The sequence below is a fragment of the Wasmannia auropunctata genome, unplaced genomic scaffold (genome assembly GCF_000956235.1).
Source record: "Wasmannia auropunctata unplaced genomic scaffold, wasmannia.A_1.0 LD336033.1, whole genome shotgun sequence".
In the NCBI taxonomy this organism is placed as follows: Eukaryota; Metazoa; Arthropoda; class Insecta; order Hymenoptera; family Formicidae; genus Wasmannia; species Wasmannia auropunctata.
In genome coordinates, this window is record NW_012026857.1 from 192,713 (window position 1) to 209,005 (window position 16,293).

At 44.6% G+C, this 16,293-nt stretch overlaps 1 protein-coding gene across 1 annotated transcript in view; it reads left to right on the forward strand.

Moving 5' to 3' along the window:
* The first annotated feature begins 332 nt into the window (after positions 1-332).
* LOC105452377 overlaps positions 333-16,293 on the forward strand; it is a 44,587-nt gene continuing 28,626 nt past the window's right edge. Inside the window, exons 1-4 of the mRNA XM_011693416.1 lie at positions 333-579; positions 5,621-5,782; positions 7,674-8,199; positions 9,414-12,095. Of these exons, the coding sequence (XP_011691718.1) occupies positions 333-579; positions 5,621-5,782; positions 7,674-8,199; positions 9,414-12,095 (3,617 nt within the window). The remainder of the gene's footprint in view (positions 580-5,620; positions 5,783-7,673; positions 8,200-9,413; positions 12,096-16,293) is intronic.

Here is a 16,293-nt window from a genome sequence, read left to right on the forward strand (position 1 = left end):
AGACACTTGATCTCTTGATTAAACCAATCGGATCCCCGTCTATGTTTCAGTAGTCCCCAGTGCGTGCAAGGTCGAAGGGAAGAGGGTTCAACATCCACATCCGGATCATGCCGAAATCGTGCCGTATCTGACGCAGTCGCGCGGTCGGTCGGTCGGTCGGTTCGCCGTACGCCCGGTCGGAAAGAAGCGGCGCGGCTTCCGGTGCTGCACTCGTAGCGGCGGGATATGAGGGTGAGGCGAGAGGGAGGGGGTTCACAGTTCGTCGGAGCGGCTAACGATCGTCGGTGCCGATCGCGGACGACGGGACGAGGGATCGTCGACGTCGCGCGACGATGAGCGGCAACGATTCGAGCGCGACGGCGATGCTCGCGCCGGCGAGCGTCGCCGTCGTTTCCGCGGCCGTCTCCGCCGCGGACGACGAGGAGGAGGACCCGGCGGCCTTGACCCTGGACTGCGTCGAGTCCACCGCCGACATGGACCTGGTGAACGGGCCGAATCCCTGGCTTCCGGCTTACGGCTTCCAGCTACAGCATCACTCCCAGTTCCAGCCGACGCACTTGGAGGATCTACGGGCTAATGGTTCGTATATACGTTAATGTTTCCATCTCTCTTCCCGTTCTTTTTTCACACTTGCGCACTCTCTTCACGCTTAACAGCTGACGTATTTTGTGTCTGTGAAGCTATCATGACATTTTATTTATTTTTTAAACAACAATGATAGTTTCTGCAGTAACACTTTCCATAGTTCTCACCGTTCCTGATGAAAAATTAAAAAATGTTCCGTATTTGTAACCACCATTTGTATACCAAAAAAATAAAAATTAAAAAATGACGTGCTAACTTTACATTCCAGTATATAGCACATCTTCCTCTAAAGCTATATGCCGTCAAATATTACGACATCTGCAGAACACCTTTCCGTCAAATATCGTGATGCCATGGATAATCAGAATTATGTAAAAATGATTAATTGCAATTTTGTTTTAAAACGCTGTATAATTATGAAATTATCTTAGAATTAACGGGAACACTTGACACATGTCGTAATATTTGACGATACACAGTACTCTCTCTCGAGGGAGATGTGACGTGCTGGAACGTGAAATTAGCACGTTCTTTTTAATTTTTATTTTTTGATATTAAAAATACGAAAGAATTATTAATATTTATCAGGAATGATAGAACTATGGAAAGTGCTTTTATTGTATGTTGATTTTACTGTAAAATTTCATTGTAGTGTACATTAAAATTTACCTAAATACTATATTGTCCCACAATTAACATGATTTGTAGGGTAAATTTTAAAAAAAATTCTCTCCGTGTTGGAACTATTATTGTTTTTTTTTTAATTAATAAAAATAAATGTGCTAACTTCACAAACACACGTATCCTCACGTTTAGTACCTTATAATACGTGGAATTATTTGACATTTTAATCATACGTTTCGGCGTTACCCAAATGTGAATCTCTGTATTAAGTTTTATTTATATTAGTTAACATACACATTTTTAGGCAATTTTTGATTTAATGTTTCTTAACTGTTTGTCACGTCACGCTCGTCACATATTTATATTTGTAATTTGCAATTATTTGGCTCGGCGAGCAGAAATAATCTCTTAGGAAATCTTGAATGCGGAAAAGGAACGATCGGTTCTCTTCCTCTTTCTCTCTGCCGCGTGTGATCTGACAACGGGCGTAGAACAACAGCCCGGGATACTGTTAGATCACTCTTTGACGCAAATCTATGCGCGATTATAGTGATCTAGGTCGCCGTTCGCGGCTTGTCACGCTAAGCGATTAACCTTTTCAATTCGAAATCACGTTCGTGTAGCTTGGGAAAGGAAATATTTTACAATGCATATATAACATTTGTTTAAAAGATGTACGTACAAGACCAAAAGATCCGAGGTATTTTGTAGGAAATAAGATTTCTGTGATTATTGATATAAGAATATTACATGAAAAAATATCTTAATTTAATTTGTTACACATAAAAAATCCTAAATTTATTACGTCATCTGATATTTTAAGGAATATGTTGCACATATGTATCATATTGTAATTGAAGTCGATATCGGCATAAGAATCGACGCGCGAACAAATATGCTCGTATGAGCGGCACATTTACGGAAGTCCGAGGACACGTGCGATTTTTACTCGCGCTCACGGTTTTTTTCAGTGTCCCTCTCACCCACGCTTAAGTAGAAAGTAGCATGTCATTAACGGGCGATCTGTATGCAAAACCGATCTGTTTTCTAGCCCCTGGAAATCGTGGTAATGATATCGGCCTCGTCGCCAATATCTAGAGCGTAGTAGACGAGCCGGCGGCGGCGGCAGCTCTGAGAAGACTCGGCGAAGTCATTTATTGTGAGCGATGCAAAAATTTTCCTTCCGACACAGGCACGCGACCAATGTCGACCGGTTATTCTCGCGATCAAGGTTCGCGATCGTTCGCGAGCGAGCGCGGAAAAAACTGCGCTCGGCAATCGCCAATGACGGTCAATAAATCGACAGTACTGATCTCCGTTTTTTTTTATTTACGCATTTGTAAACAATAATTCGAGTTTGACCTCGTGCCTTCTCAATTATATTTCTAATTTTTTGGATTAAATTTTCTTCTAACGAGGATCAGGAGTTTCGCGAGAATTTCGAGCGATTGATTTAGATGTTGTGTGTAATTAGGTCGGACAGTAGTAACAGCGAGTGCTCCGTACACCGTGGGAAAGGTATAGCTTAAGTTTCTTGTCACGTGAATTAACGTGATTCGATTAGCAAGCGAGCAAACTAACAACCCGCACGAAGTAAGAAATGGAGAGTGAGCAAGGGGATCAGCCGAGTATAACTGCGCGAGAAAAGTTATCCGCTCTGGTTAGTTTATCATTCGAAAGACCGGTCTGGAATAAAGAAAGTCGTGTATCTCTATGATAGAAAGTAAAATACACTTACAATTACTGTACCATAAAATGTTATTCGTAATGATAAAATAAACACACACTCCGTTACGCAGCTAGAATGCGTTGTATTTACAATTTTAATAGGATTTAATTGTTTAAGTTACCTCAGAGAGTTGTTCTTTCGTTAGCTTATACACACTCTGGATCTTGGCGGTTAGGAGGAGCCTTCGGAAGGCCTCGGAGGAGCCTAAAATGTTGGTGCCAAGTGGAAACAAGGCCTCCGAGAGGCCTCTCTCCATTCGGGTTGCTGCTCGTGCATCATAGATATCGGTGCATTCCGCTGAAAGGCCTCTAGAAAGACGCTAGTCCGGCTGATTATTTTTATGTAAGCCTCCACGGCGGTTTATTCTCGTCCGTTAGTCATGGAACGGCAACAGGCAGGCGACTTGCAACAGGTGGCTCCGCCATGATGTTGCATACTGGTGCGTGCCTCCGCACTCGTGCAAGACAAATTGCGTTTCAGCGGCCTGACGGATGACCCGCTCTCGCAATCGCTATCCGGCCTCGTGGTTAAAAACACTTCCATTTAATGACGTATCGGTACGCGTGATCTTATTCCGCATCTTACATCTCCCGTTCGCGACGCGAGAAGACGTTCCGCGGTCGATCGATATAACCGAGTATGAAATTCGCGAGAGGATATCATCTTTCTTTAAATTCAACGAGACAATTCGAAACAAAATTAAATTTTTTTTTCTAATCGACGACTTCGTCGAAATTAGTAACGACTTAATTAACGAGCAAAAAACGCAATTGTTCCCCTGTGACAGCTCTCAACAAGCGTGTCTGTCCCGACGATGCAAGGTGTGGTGGAAATCAGGTGCATCAACACGCATGCAAGCCGCTCCGCTTGCGTCACTCGAACGAACCGGCTATATAATTATTGGGATTAATTGGCTGATCCATGATTCAGAGCGTGCCGATCAAGCTGCGCGTGTCTTCGATTCGCATATAACCGCGAGCGCGAGATAAGACGGTGATTAATGTCTTCCATTGATCCCTCAAGCACCTCTCGGTCATTTATATTTTTCATCGAAGCGTCGCGCGTGCAAGAACGTTAATAATTGCAGCATAATTAAGTGTAATAAAAATAATAAAATACGGATATAAAAAGATACACGCGGCTTGATCTGTGACATTCATTATTTCTCTCGCTCAAGGAGTCTATATTCTGTCTCTCCTCACGTCGTTCATTATTTCTCACGCTGCATGTCTCTGCCAGATCGCATTCAAGCGTGCAGATGTGCGAAGTTTATTTCGATAGCGTTATCGTCGTCCACCACTTGTGGAAAATGACAATACGATCGCTCGCGAAAGCCTCGACCTCGGTCCTCGTCTATTCGACTATTCGCTCCGCAAACGATCGCCTTGTGTTTCCCCTCGCAATTCTCGCGTCCCGTTTCCGAAATCGGCCGAAAAAAAACGGAGCGGAAGTATATCTAAATTCGGATGTATATGCACGTTATGCTCCTTTCCCAATTAACGGAATCGCGTGATGCGGGCGCGAGGAAGCGACGCGCGATGCAAATGCTAGAATCGTGTACGCGTAAAACGTTACGCAATTATTTCAGTAAGATGAAAGGGTGAGATAGCGCGACTTGACTTTTCCACGAGGGAGCGAGCGATCGCTCGCGGCTAGAGTGCACACCGAGTGTGTGTATTCTAACGTTGCGCCGTGCAAGCTATGCGATGTCCCGTTCCTAGCAGCGTCTAACTGTTCACGCCATCATTCATCGCGCGATGACGAAGGAGGCAAGAACGTACGGACACCTTACGTTCCTATACATCCGTACGTACGTCGCTTTTTCGTCGAAGGTGCTGGCTGATTAACGATTGTTAATCCATTACACTCGCCGTAATTTTTGTAGCATCTTTTATTTCGCTATCATTAGACGTTTCAACATTTTTGCTTTGGAGCTAAAGTTGAAATTTAATTTATTTTCGATTGCGTATGCCGATAATTTCAGTCGAATATTCTGTTAATATATAATCTTCAAATATTTTAAAACGATATTTCGTTTTATTACATTTAATCACACTAAACGAGTAATTATGTAGCACGAAAGCTTCAAAGGATGCGGTATATCTAAATGGGAAAATCGACCTCGCGTGCTGAAAGAAATGACGATAGTTCTCGGAAAGCGTGCGCATACAGTCCCCGAAATGTCTTGTGCCGGCTTTAATCGACGGCGAAAGCTTGGGAGGTGGACGACCTTCCAGTTACGTTATCTTCTAACGTAATGGTTGCACTCGTCGATAAGGAATGAGTCATGACCTCTCTCGTTAAGAATTTCGCTTGCGCGTTTTCTGCAAGCAGAAGCAGCTGCCACAATTTTGACGACGAAAATGGCGAGGCATATATAAATAACGAGTTTACATTTTTACGCTTCGTTGAATTTGATCGACGTGAAAGAACGACATGCTCGCGCGGAAAATTGCACGTACTGCGTGAAATTTGAATCTATAATCCGATTGATAAAGTACATACAAGAAAATACAAATCTTCTAATTAATTTTAATTAAGCAGAAATTTTATTTTATATATATATATATATACTTATACGAGATATATATAATTTGTTGCAACTAATAATTATTTAAATTAATTTTTTTTAAACTCTTTAGTCTTTCTTTTTTATTTACATAATAATGCTTAATTTTACAGATTCGGTGCTAGTGCAACAAATCGATTTTCTGGAGACGATTCTGGAGGAGACGTCCGATGATCTCCAAAGCGACTCCGATCGCAGCGGAACGACATATTGGCTGGGATCCGATTCGGAGACCGAGAGTGTAATCCATATCAAGACGAAGCAGAGATCGGCAGGTAAGAAATTAAGAAACTCCGAATCTTAATATGGATATACATCGGTAATGATCATTTTATTCGATATTACACGCCGGGAGTTGCACGTTGAGGACGATCTTACGAAATCCCGTTTCGTCGCCCGGGGAGTTAGACATTGTTTACGCGCGGTTGTTCTACTTTCTCTTTCCTCCTAGCAGCCTAATCTTCCGACTCATTAAGGAACCGGGAATTACGTCGGATTACCTCGGACACGCGATTACCCGTTCACAATTACTCGTGCTTACGCCATCGAAATCGGGAGGTCAGTTACTCGAATATAAAATTTCGTCCTTATACCTTTTCGAAAAACAAATTGCACAAAGCAATAAAAATTTAATACGTATTACTAGCGCAAGTAGAAATCTGTAGACAAGACGTTATAAAACAGATTTCTAGAACGGAAAAAATTATGAGGCAAAATTTAATTGGAAAATTTTACTATCATTTTTATTCTACATCGATTTTAAGATTTCCTAACTTTGGGTTTTTGTTAACGTAATTTAATTTATATCTAATTTAAACAAGAAACACCGATGGATTGCAAGTCAAGTAGTTCCTCACCCACGTGCAATTGAATGCGCCTTTGGATATGCAACCGTTGTAACACGCGGTTACGCGGTTACGCGGTTTGCAGTGTGTAGGGGCATGTGTTTTCTCTCATAACAACGGATATTTTGTGTTAAAAATACAGAAATATTTACGAGAGACACTTGAAATCAACACAGAAAGTGAACAAATAAATTTTTTAGTAACTCGAAATATTTAACGTAATTCCATCGAAAGATATATGTTTTGCCGATATTTTTTTATTCTCTCCATCTTTCTTCAAAGTAGACTGTTGGAATTCGATTAAATGACAAATATAACCGGTGGGATTGTTTCCCAGCACGCGAGCGACCTTTCGTTGCCGATGTAATATTCCTTCCAATATCTATACTGTTTGCCGAGAAACGTATTGCGCTCGTTATAGTAACGTATTGTATTTAGGATATGTATCTAACATATATTCCGTAATCGAGGAGTTCTAAAGGTCAAACTGTGTACGAATACTCGGTGCTTTAATGCCGAGATCATTTGATTAAATGGCTCTTATCAGAAATACGTAATATAAATTTTTGAAATACGACAAGTTAAATATATGTATACGCACAGATATATTTACTTGTTAACACAATAAAAATTAACACAATAAAAATCATTTTATATAAAACTGAAGTATAATATAAAGAATAAAATAAAATAATATCTATAAAAAGCGTAAAAATTAAAATAAATCATTTTTATTATATTAACGGAAAACAATTTGCATAACATAGGTGATTAATTTCTATTGAGAACGCGTTTTGATTTTTGACAAGACTTTAACGATGCTCCTTGTATATCAAGATTTAACCACGCCTGAACGTCACACTGGGATCGACGATAATCGATGGGGTTCGATCACGCGTCGCACGCGACAATCGCGACCCGGTTGACAACCGATGGTGACCAGCGCGTGATGCCGTAAGCGCTACTTCCGGTTGAATGAACCGTGGCTTCCTGATGAACATTGTGTGTGTGAGTGTGTGTATGTATGTGTACGCTTGTGTGTGAATGTATGGGGCGAAAGTGGCGATCATTAGATTGGATCACTTCCGTGACTCGATTTTACGAAGTGGGTCGTCAAGCATCGGATTCCACCTCTATATATATACCCTAACGAGATTCGCAGAATTAAAAGTAACATGCGAGATCTGGATTCCGAGTAAAGTAGGTTTAGGCCATGCGCTCGCTCGCTCGTCTCGCTTTTACTCTCTCGGAGTCCTCGCGTGCCTCCCGTTATCGTCAGCGTCGTCATCTTCATCGCCTTGTCGTTTTTGGTTCTCGGAAGACGAGCGGCTGGATGGCAGCGGCAGCGAGTGCAACTCGGTGGTGCCGAAGAAGCGACGTCGTCGCGACCATGGCACCGATCACCATCACCACCACCACCATCATCAGCAAGTGACGGCCTATGACGAGTACCCGGCGTCACCGAGATCCTCCAGGTCCACCGCCTCCTCCAGATCGAGCTCGCTGCTGCAGTTCGAGTCCTTGGAGAGGACCTGCGCCACCCTGTCGCCTTCCAGCTACAGCTTTGATTCCCTGGAGTATTCAAATCGGTCGAACGCCTCCCATCCGGAGAACGATTCGCCCGACAGCTTGGAGCAGGACTACGACAGGCTGCTACCGAACGGTTTCGCCAGCACATTGGCGGACCATTTCCCGAGGATCAGGCCCTACCGCAGCTTCGAAAGCCTGAACACGTGCCAGAAGGACGAGAGCTTCGGCCAAGCGTCCATGTCGAATGGTTTCACGCCTTTGTACCTGAAGAGGGGTGCTGATCTATCGAATATTAGGAAAAACAACCAGCGTCCAAGGTAAGTTAAGCGTTTCTCATATTAAGTTCAATTTTTTTTACGTTAAGATGACAAATGAAAAGTCTTGCATGTTAGAAAATTTCTGTTTACATCTTAAAAAATATATATTATCGCGGTAAAAAGTTATTCTTTTAATTTTCAATAATTTCAACGGGGATACGTTTGATAATAGGACAGTGCATGCATTCTTATTGAATTTTTAAGTTTCGATATATAGTTTACATTACTCGAGTAATTTTCCCCGTTTGTGCGTGAAATCATTTCCAACGTAACGGAATTAGTCCACCCGCGTTGCAATTCCGACAGACGCTAAGCCAAGGCTTTTGTTTGTTATTCTTGGCGTACGTGCACACGCCGTTTAACACGCCCGCCTATTTTTACACGCGTCACTAGAATAAAGATACACGACTATTGTAATCATGCATTGTTTCCCGAATTAGTTTGCGAGGACTGGTGGTAAGTGCGTTTCTGTGTATATCATGAGTATTTGTGAGATAAACATTTTATCCATATTTCCTTTTATCAGCGAAATATTTTTTTTATATATCATTTTATCTCTCTAATTTTTTCCTTTAATCTATCGTGGAATTTAATTTACATTTTAAACTCTTAAACAATTATTAAAAATTAATTTACAATTACGTTTAATACGATTTTCTCCACTTGAAAATGATATATTTATCAAAAATAATTGGTTTCTTACATTTTAAATAATCAGAAAACGCAGTTGCTTTCTCTGCTCCAGTCTGAAAACGAGAGAGTTAAACAATGTACGTGTTTGTGCGTTCAACACCCGGCCGCGCTGGGTGTTGAACGCTTCTTGGTTTTCTTGGCACTCATACGCCGAATTCCCCTCCGCGTGACGATCGTTTTACGGCCAAGTTAAATGCAATCGCGACCCTGACGAAGACTACCTTGACTTTACTGCCGATATTATAAACGTTTGAAACACAAGCGCGTTACCGAATCGCCAGATCGCCGCCGTTCGGTTGGTTCTTAAGTGCGCAATGTTGTTTTGCATACGCATCCTTTTGGAATGCGAAGAATTTTTATAGGAATTTGCATTAATAAACGCAAAATTTTAAAAATAAACGGTCAATATTGATATTAAATTCCGGATATTTCATCATTTAATATTGAACGAATAGAAAAACAGAAAAAAAAATCAAATAGATCCTTCAATATTTTCGACTATGTCCGTCTATACGAAACAGAGACTTCTGGCACGAGGATGACGAATACGAAGACGACGACGATGACGAGGACGAAGAGAATGAAGAATACGATTTCGAGAAGTACGAACAACGCCGAACGAACGCGGATTCCCGGTTGACGACCGGTTTCGAGGATCGACTGCTGTACGGCGAGTCCGGCAAGTACGCGACGTCCTTGGACTATCGGAACACGATCGACCTGCGAGAGATCGGCGTGGAGACGAAGCGAGACGCGTTTTTGGAGCTCAAATCCGGCCAGAAGACGGCCAGGTTAAATATAGCCGGCGGCGGTGCGGAGCATCATCATCACCACCACCATCATCATCATCATCAGCATCCGCAGCAGCAGCAGCAACAGCAGTACCAGCAGCAGCAGTACGATCAACACGATCACCATCACCACCACCACCGTCGTCGCCGCCAACAGCAACACCAAGGGTGGAGCGACGAGGAGCGCTTTAATTTTAGATTCACGGACAAGTCGCAGAGCGCGCCCAGTCTGCTCGACGGTGTTGAAGAGTCAGTACGCAGCGGCCTAGGCCGCACCTCGCCGTCCCGTCTTCGCACCTCGAGGACGACCTCGTACGTGTCGACGTCGTCTCTCTTCGAGAACTACACGCGGGTGGCCAGCGTGCCGGTGGACCTGAATCTCTGCGGCGTCGCCGCTACGTGCGACGACGAGATGAACGGTCGCGAAATGGCGGAGACCGCGCCCGGCGACGAGGCCGCGACCCTGACGAGCTCGCGAGAAGATACGATCCTAAAAGAGAACGACGAAACGCAAGCGGGAACGAAGGTCGCCCTGATCAGCTCGGTCAGGACGCAACCGGCCCAGGGCGCGCTCATGGACGGCAATATGGACTTGCGCGAGAAGGGAAACGAAGAACGAACGAAGGTCGAACGCGACCGTTGCGAGACGCAGCAAACGCGCAACAAACAAACGAAGACCACGTCGACGGTGAAGACTCAAGATCGCGCCAATTGTATGCTGGATATGGCGATGGTGACGGAGAACGACCTCGACGAAGCCATCAAGCAATTTAAGCGCGAGGTGGAAGAGGCGACCGCTTCCGGAGTGGCGAACGCCGCCATTTTGGCGATGGAGACGATTCAACGAACGCCGTCCGGTCGAATGAAGAGCCGACGAGTGAAGAACAACGCCAGTTACGAGCTGGCGCAACAACTCGAGGTGGACGAGAAAAATTTTCAAAAGAAATTAAAGGATAACGACGAAAATCGCGATGGAGCTAACTCGCCTGGGAAGAGACGGATGCAGAACAATGCCAGCTACGAATTGGCGCAACAGTGCGACTACATCAAGGCGATGCAGAGCTCGAAGGCGGCGTTCCAGCGAATGGATGCGTGCGACGAATTGGAGGAGGCCGCATCCGGGCGCTCCTCGAGGCTAAATGTCGCCGACGTGATGCGCCAAATGGGCTCCGACACGAACGTCAGCGAGGACTCCAGACCGAAGGAGCCGCAGAACGACTCGTTCTTTGGTCAGATAAAAAAAAACTCGGATCCATTTTCGGCTTGTGGCGATGTTAGCGCGCTGAGCCCACGAGACCTGCTAGACGACGAAGTAGATTATCCCTGCTTGGAAACTAAACCTATAGGAGCATCCTGCTTGGAAAATAGGGTCGTTTCGCGCGAGAAGATTGAATCGGAGAAATCAGCCCAGTTGAAAAGTGTCCTGGAAAATTCCTCGACGGAGTCCTCTCACGTCGACGAAGAATCGTCCAACAAACGAAACGCCGAAGAAGAAGAGACTGGAGACGTAAAGAAGTGCTTCATCGGCGAGTTTTATCCAGAACGCGCGGCGCAGCTCCCTGCACGGCAGTGTCCTCAGGCGGACGAGAACAAGGTTGAAGAGTGGAAAGTGAACTCGGAGAACCCGTCGTCGAACCGGGACCACGAGGATCGCTGCAGTCCCGGTTCGAGCGACCGAGGCGCCGGCGAACGTCTGTGGAGGGTCGTGATCGAGAAGCAAGCAACGACGAAGAAGGAAGAGGAGAAGGTGGAAGAGAAGAGGGACGGGACGGAGGCGGTGGAAAAGAAGGCGGTAGAGGAGGAGGGACAACACAGTGTCCGCGGTGTTGGCTCCGAGTCCCCACCCGGCGGTGCGGGTTCACTCGGTGAACGTAGCAGTAGTGGGAAGCCCGTGGTGGCCGTGGCGGCAGCGGCAGTTGATACGAATCATCGCGGTGGTGATCGCGACAAACGTCAGGGCGACGAGCAGCAACGCGCGCCGAGCATCAACAAACAGGACGCGAGCGTCGCGAGCGCGAAACGACCGCCGTTCGTTACCCCGAGGAGGGAGCCCGCAAAGATCTACGCGGTCTCCTCGACCTCTCTACCGTCGTCCTCGTCCTCGGCCGCCATGAAGAGCGAGGAAAGAAAGAAGGGCGGCCTGGGCGGCTTTCTGCAGAGGTTCTCCAGGCTGAGGTTCAGCGGCAGAACGAAGGTGCCGCGTTCGGAGGCGAATAAAAAGGCCATCGAGTCGACGGCGAGAACGCAGGAGGAACAACAACAGCCGGCCACCGCCAAGAAGAGGGAGCCGGACTACATCATCATACCGTTGCATCCGCCCGAGGAGGAGAGGAGACGCCAGGAGGTCGTTACTCTCGAGGAGGCCGCCAGGAGGAACAATGTGGACATTCAGAGAAGCGCTTCTAGTGTCAGGTAAGGTCGTAAAATTCAATGGAATATATTTATGACGCTGGAATATATTCAGGCGCTCTTTGTTAGGCTTATCTTATTGAAAAAGAAATGTTTCGCCACGGTAGGGACATAATTACGGCGTATATTGATATAATTTTTGCATAATCTGCAGTATCTCGTTAATAAGTTGCCCATTCTATTTTTCAATAAATGAGAAATATATATACTCTACACAGAATACCACTACTTTATCGTGTCTCGAGTTAGGATATTCGAGATCAACAAGTTGTCGATTGCGCAGTATACGAATATAGACGGATCTCGACTTACGTGTTATCGGACTTTTTCAATCGTTTCATTAGCGACGATGCGTTTTTATATAATCGTCGTTCATTACGTGCACGATATAATGATCCGTATCAAGATTTTCGAGATCATGTCGCGCGTAGCTCTCGAACTTCAATATTTTCAAAAAGATTGTTGCAAGTCACGTGTTTCGCGTATCGATTGCGTTTATTATTATCGCGTTAAACTATCTCCGACCAATAGCGTCGTACTATCCTTTTTTTTTTAAACACATTTTTGCAACTTGTTTATTTGTCGACGCTGAGAAAGTCACTTTAATACACATCTATCTATGTATATTATCTTGACGTAATTTTATTTGATCCCGCGTCGCTTCCACCGCCGTCCCACGCGTTTTAGCGTTAGCAAATCGCTTCATTCACAGTTTTGTTTAATTCCACTTTCATTTCGTCCCACACCGCCGCCGCGTTCGTCTATCGCAATCGCTCGTCGACACGTTCGTTTCCTCCCTCTCTTTCTCTCTCCTTCTCTCGAAGACTATGTCTGTTCGCTCGCGGTCGACTCGCGTTTAATTCCGCTCTAATCGCACTGCAGACGCTTGCAGACTTTACCAATCGATGTAATTTTACTCGCGTACACGAGTTTGGCCATCCGACGCGCGTCAGGACTCCCGCATCATTCCTGCTGTCTCTCCGTCATCGGCGCGCTGCATAGCCCGATTCCGTGCGGCAGCGACGCGACGACGGAAACCAGTTCGGTTCTCTTAATTAAATTTCGCTCTCACCCCGCGTCTCGCCACGTCATTCTCGCGTAATGCGACCTAATTGCATTTTATAACGCGACCCCCCTTACCCGTCTGCCCCTCTGCCGTGACAGCCTTTATTTCATATTTCTTCCGCGTCTCGCTTTCCTCGGCGCATCGCTCTCTGGCTTCAATCGCATTTTTTTTTATATGGAGAACAAGGAAAGCTAATACTAAAAAAATTTAATTATAATTTACAAACAACGAAGAGATCTTTGTGGGTGGTAAACCATAACATTACATTTGTAATTTCTTTTCTCCAGTGGTGTAGTCCGTGAATATTTTTATTGGCCTGCAAGTGTGCGCCGCCAATCAACATCGCTGTTCTGAGAAGTATATACGTATCTGATCCCTCGTCCCTCCTTCGGCTTTAACAAACATTTGCTTTATCGCATTAGATTTCGCCGAAGCAGCGTCTTTCGTTTCGATTCGTGCTGCACCGAAAAGGTTCCATCGAGAAGAAAGAGGAGAACGGCTTCTATTTTCCGCGCAAAACAGCTTTGCTGTCTTTTCGCCGGCAAATTAATTCCGACTCGCACGCAAAACGATACGAATACGAACGTTATACGTTTTATTACGTATAGATTATATAGAATGTCCCCAAAAAATTCTTTATTTGTTTGTTTAAGACATTTGATTGAATTCTCTAAAGTTTCTTTTATGCACTTTTTTGCAAGTAGTTTGCTTCTCTCATTATATATATAATTATAATTGAAGACTATTAATAAACTCATAAATTAATTAACATGTTCATTCGTAACTCCCTTTTAATCCTGTCAACTGCCATCTTCCTCAAGTGTTACAAGTTGACAGTATAATTTATTAATGTTTATTAATTTATACAGAAGTTGCGTAATTATCTTCGATTTATGATATCTTTTTTCATGAGTTTGCATAACGGACTTCGGATTTTATTTCCTCGCCTCTTTTAATGTACTTCGGCGGCAAAGGATTATTATCTCATTTACAATAACGTCTGGAGATTTTCGGCGGCTGCGTTTCTCAGTTTGTTTGACGAGATGTTAAACAGAACGCGGCCGATATCCCACGCCCGTTCGCCCGCGTTTAGGGACGATGAATCATCGTCGCAAGCTGCGGGATGTAATTTAGGAGGCCGCCGCCGCCGCCGTCGTCGTTCTCGAGCTTTCGCAAGCGGAGCTGGAGTCGGCGAGTCAAACTTCCCTGGCGAGGATGCGGTATATATAATTGGAATTAGTTATGCAAGAGTATATGCAAAATATCGCGCGCGACGTCCAACTCCAGAAGATGTAAATCGCCAGCATCCGGCGGCAACTTATACTCGAGGCAGCCGAAGCCTTGTTTTTTATTCATAATTTTTCATATCGGGCAGTTAAATCGAACAGGAATTACATCGCTATTTTTAATTATTTCTTTATCGAATTTTTTTCATTGTTATTTTCAAAAGTCTTTTTTGTAATATTTTGATAGAAATAGATGAAATAAGCCTCATTTCTTTTAGCTCTATTTGATTATTTTTTTTAACCATCGAATCTGTTAGTCGAGTCGAGAATATTTAATGAGAATGACAAAAATATTTCGCTATTATACATAACATGTGTCTCGGCTTAATACGATGCAAACTCGAGACGCGCTTGCTCGTCTCATGCCACAGTTAAATATACACCTTGCACACGTGTGTAGGTGTAGGTGCCGGTCAGAGAGTCGCCTTGTATTAATCTTATTCCATTCCGGTTCGAGAGAGTCCGGAAGTCGCACGTTCGAGACGGGTTCAACGTCACGTTCGGGACTCTATAATCGCAGGGTTTCTATCCTCTTTGGACTTTTTGTTCTCCTCCCCCCCCTCCCACTTCGTCAATGCGTAAAAGGACCAGTAGTGTTCTCCAGTTCTGACTCTTATCTACGTCCCGGTTTTCTTCCTTTTTTTGGTGTCTGCCTATTTTTGCCTCCCTCTTCCCTTCATTCCGCCGCCTTGGAAACGCAACAAACGCTACCATTTAGCCGGCTCTTTAACGAAGCCGCAATTAAGCCCGCTCCCGCGCTCATTTCAGTACGGCTTCCAGCTGCATTCCGTCGTCGTCGGAAGACGTAGAGTTATTACGTGCCGTATCGCAAGGCCGCGTCTCTCTCGCGCGGATTAAATCCGCTAAACCAATGACGCCGTTATTGCAATTTGTGAAATTTATTTTCGAGAGATACCGCAATCTCATTGGTACCAATTAACGTCGATAAAAGCACGACATCTTCTACAATTTTAATATAATTTTTTTTCTCGAGCCTGCTTCTCCATTTGGAATGTTAATAACCCGCCCTTCTATTTTTCGTTTTCGTGTCCCATATGTTAGACATTACATTCGTTACTTCAGCTACTTTGATATTAAGCTAGGCGTCGATATTAAGGCTTCACATCTGCCGAAATCGGAAAAGTATATCACCCGGAGCGTACAAGTTCTCAGCTCATTTCTGCTGCCTCGAATTTCTTCGTTGTTTTTACGATCGGCCATAGAACTAATTTTAGAGACCGATGATTCCCCATCGTGGGCCGCGTTTATAAACATGATCTCACACACTATACGCGGCGATAATAAAACCGACGATCGCGCGCGCGTCGCAACGCGTCGCTGAATCACGTGTGAGCGAAGCTTCCGTATCGCTGTTTCATTTGCATCTGGTTTTGTGCGAATCTCCTCGGCTCGCCTAAAGATTTACAATTCTTATTGTTAGTGAGAGTCTCGATAGCGTAATTAACTCCTCCGAGAGTGTGTCATACCTACTTTGAACGGGAAAAATACGGTTTGGGGCCACCGTTTGCACGCAAGACACTTTGTAAAACGTATACGAGGGAACTTAACACTCGCAACAACTCCTTAATCAAACCTCGTAATCGAATCATCCTTCCAAACGAACGTACTAAAACGAACTTGCGCTGCAGTGATTATTCCGTAATCGCGTCAAACTCGCGGTCAAAGATCATCAGCTGTAACAGATTACGGCCTCTGACAGCTTCACAACAGATCGCGGATTCGTAACTCATTCGTAATGTAACGAGGTCTCGAGGAGAGCTCGGAATATAGTGGCCGGCTGTATGCGAGCTTCTTTATCTATGAGGCTGCGCTGGATGGCGGATAGAAA